Source organism: Alligator sinensis, unplaced genomic scaffold, assembly GCF_000455745.1.
Source record: "Alligator sinensis unplaced genomic scaffold, ASM45574v1 scaffold1278_1, whole genome shotgun sequence".
Lineage (NCBI taxonomy): Eukaryota > Metazoa > Chordata > Crocodylia > Alligatoridae > Alligator > Alligator sinensis.
Window position 1 is genome coordinate 58,203 of NW_005843297.1, and position 790 is coordinate 58,992.

The following is a 790-nucleotide window of genomic DNA, read 5'->3' on the forward strand; positions in this document are numbered from 1 at the left end:
GGACCGCGCGGCCGTCCCGCGCCTCCACGGCGAAGCGGATCTCGCGCACCTGCTCGTAGTCCAGGGCGCGCAGCGCATGCACCGCGCCGCTCTCCGCCTGCACCGACAGCCACGACGACAGCGGCGCGCCCTGCAGCTCGCCCTCCGCCAGCCAGTACGTCACCCGGGCGTTGTCGCCCCAGTCCGCGTCGGCCGCCCGCGCGCAGAACACCGAGGCGCCGCGGGCGTTGTTCTCGCTCACCCACACGCTGTAGGCCGCCTGGCTGAAGGCCGGCGCGTTGTCGTTCACGTCCGACACCTGCACCGCGATCGTCGTGGCGGACCACAGCGGCGGCGCCCCGCGGTCCCGGGCCGTGACCGTCACGTTGTAATCCGCCACCTGCTCCCGGTCCAGGTCTCTGGCCGTCACTAAAGTGTAATATTTATCCAAGGATTTCTGCAGCCGGAAGGGGACGTGGTCCGGGATGGTGCATGTGACGGCGCCGTTCTCTCCGGCGTCCTGGTCCTGCACGATCAAGAGGGCGATTACGGTTCCCGGCGGGGAGTCCTCGGGGACAGAGCTGAGCAGGGAGGTGATCCTGATCTCGGGGACGTTGTCGTTCATGTCGCTGACAGAGATCACGACCTTCGCCCTGTTCAAGAGGCCTCCGCCGTCGTGTGCCCGAACCTCCATTTCATATAATGTGGATTCCTCGTAGTCCAGGTTCCTGAAGACCGTTATAACTCCTGTCCTAGAGTCCAACTGGAATATTTGGGAAGCCTGGTCTTTGAACTGCAAGGAGTATATCAC

The 790-nt window shown here is 64.8% G+C and overlaps 1 protein-coding gene across 1 annotated transcript in view; it reads right to left on the reverse strand.

The window, feature by feature from the left end:
* Positions 1–790, reverse strand: part of LOC112548575 (protocadherin gamma-A2-like) — a 14,267-nt gene that overhangs the window by 7,017 nt on the left and 6,460 nt on the right. Inside the window, exon 3 of the mRNA XM_025194753.1 lies at positions 5–790. This exon is cut by the window's right edge and continues 597 nt beyond it. Within this exon, the coding sequence (XP_025050538.1) occupies positions 5–790 (786 nt within the window). The remainder of the gene's footprint in view (positions 1–4) is intronic.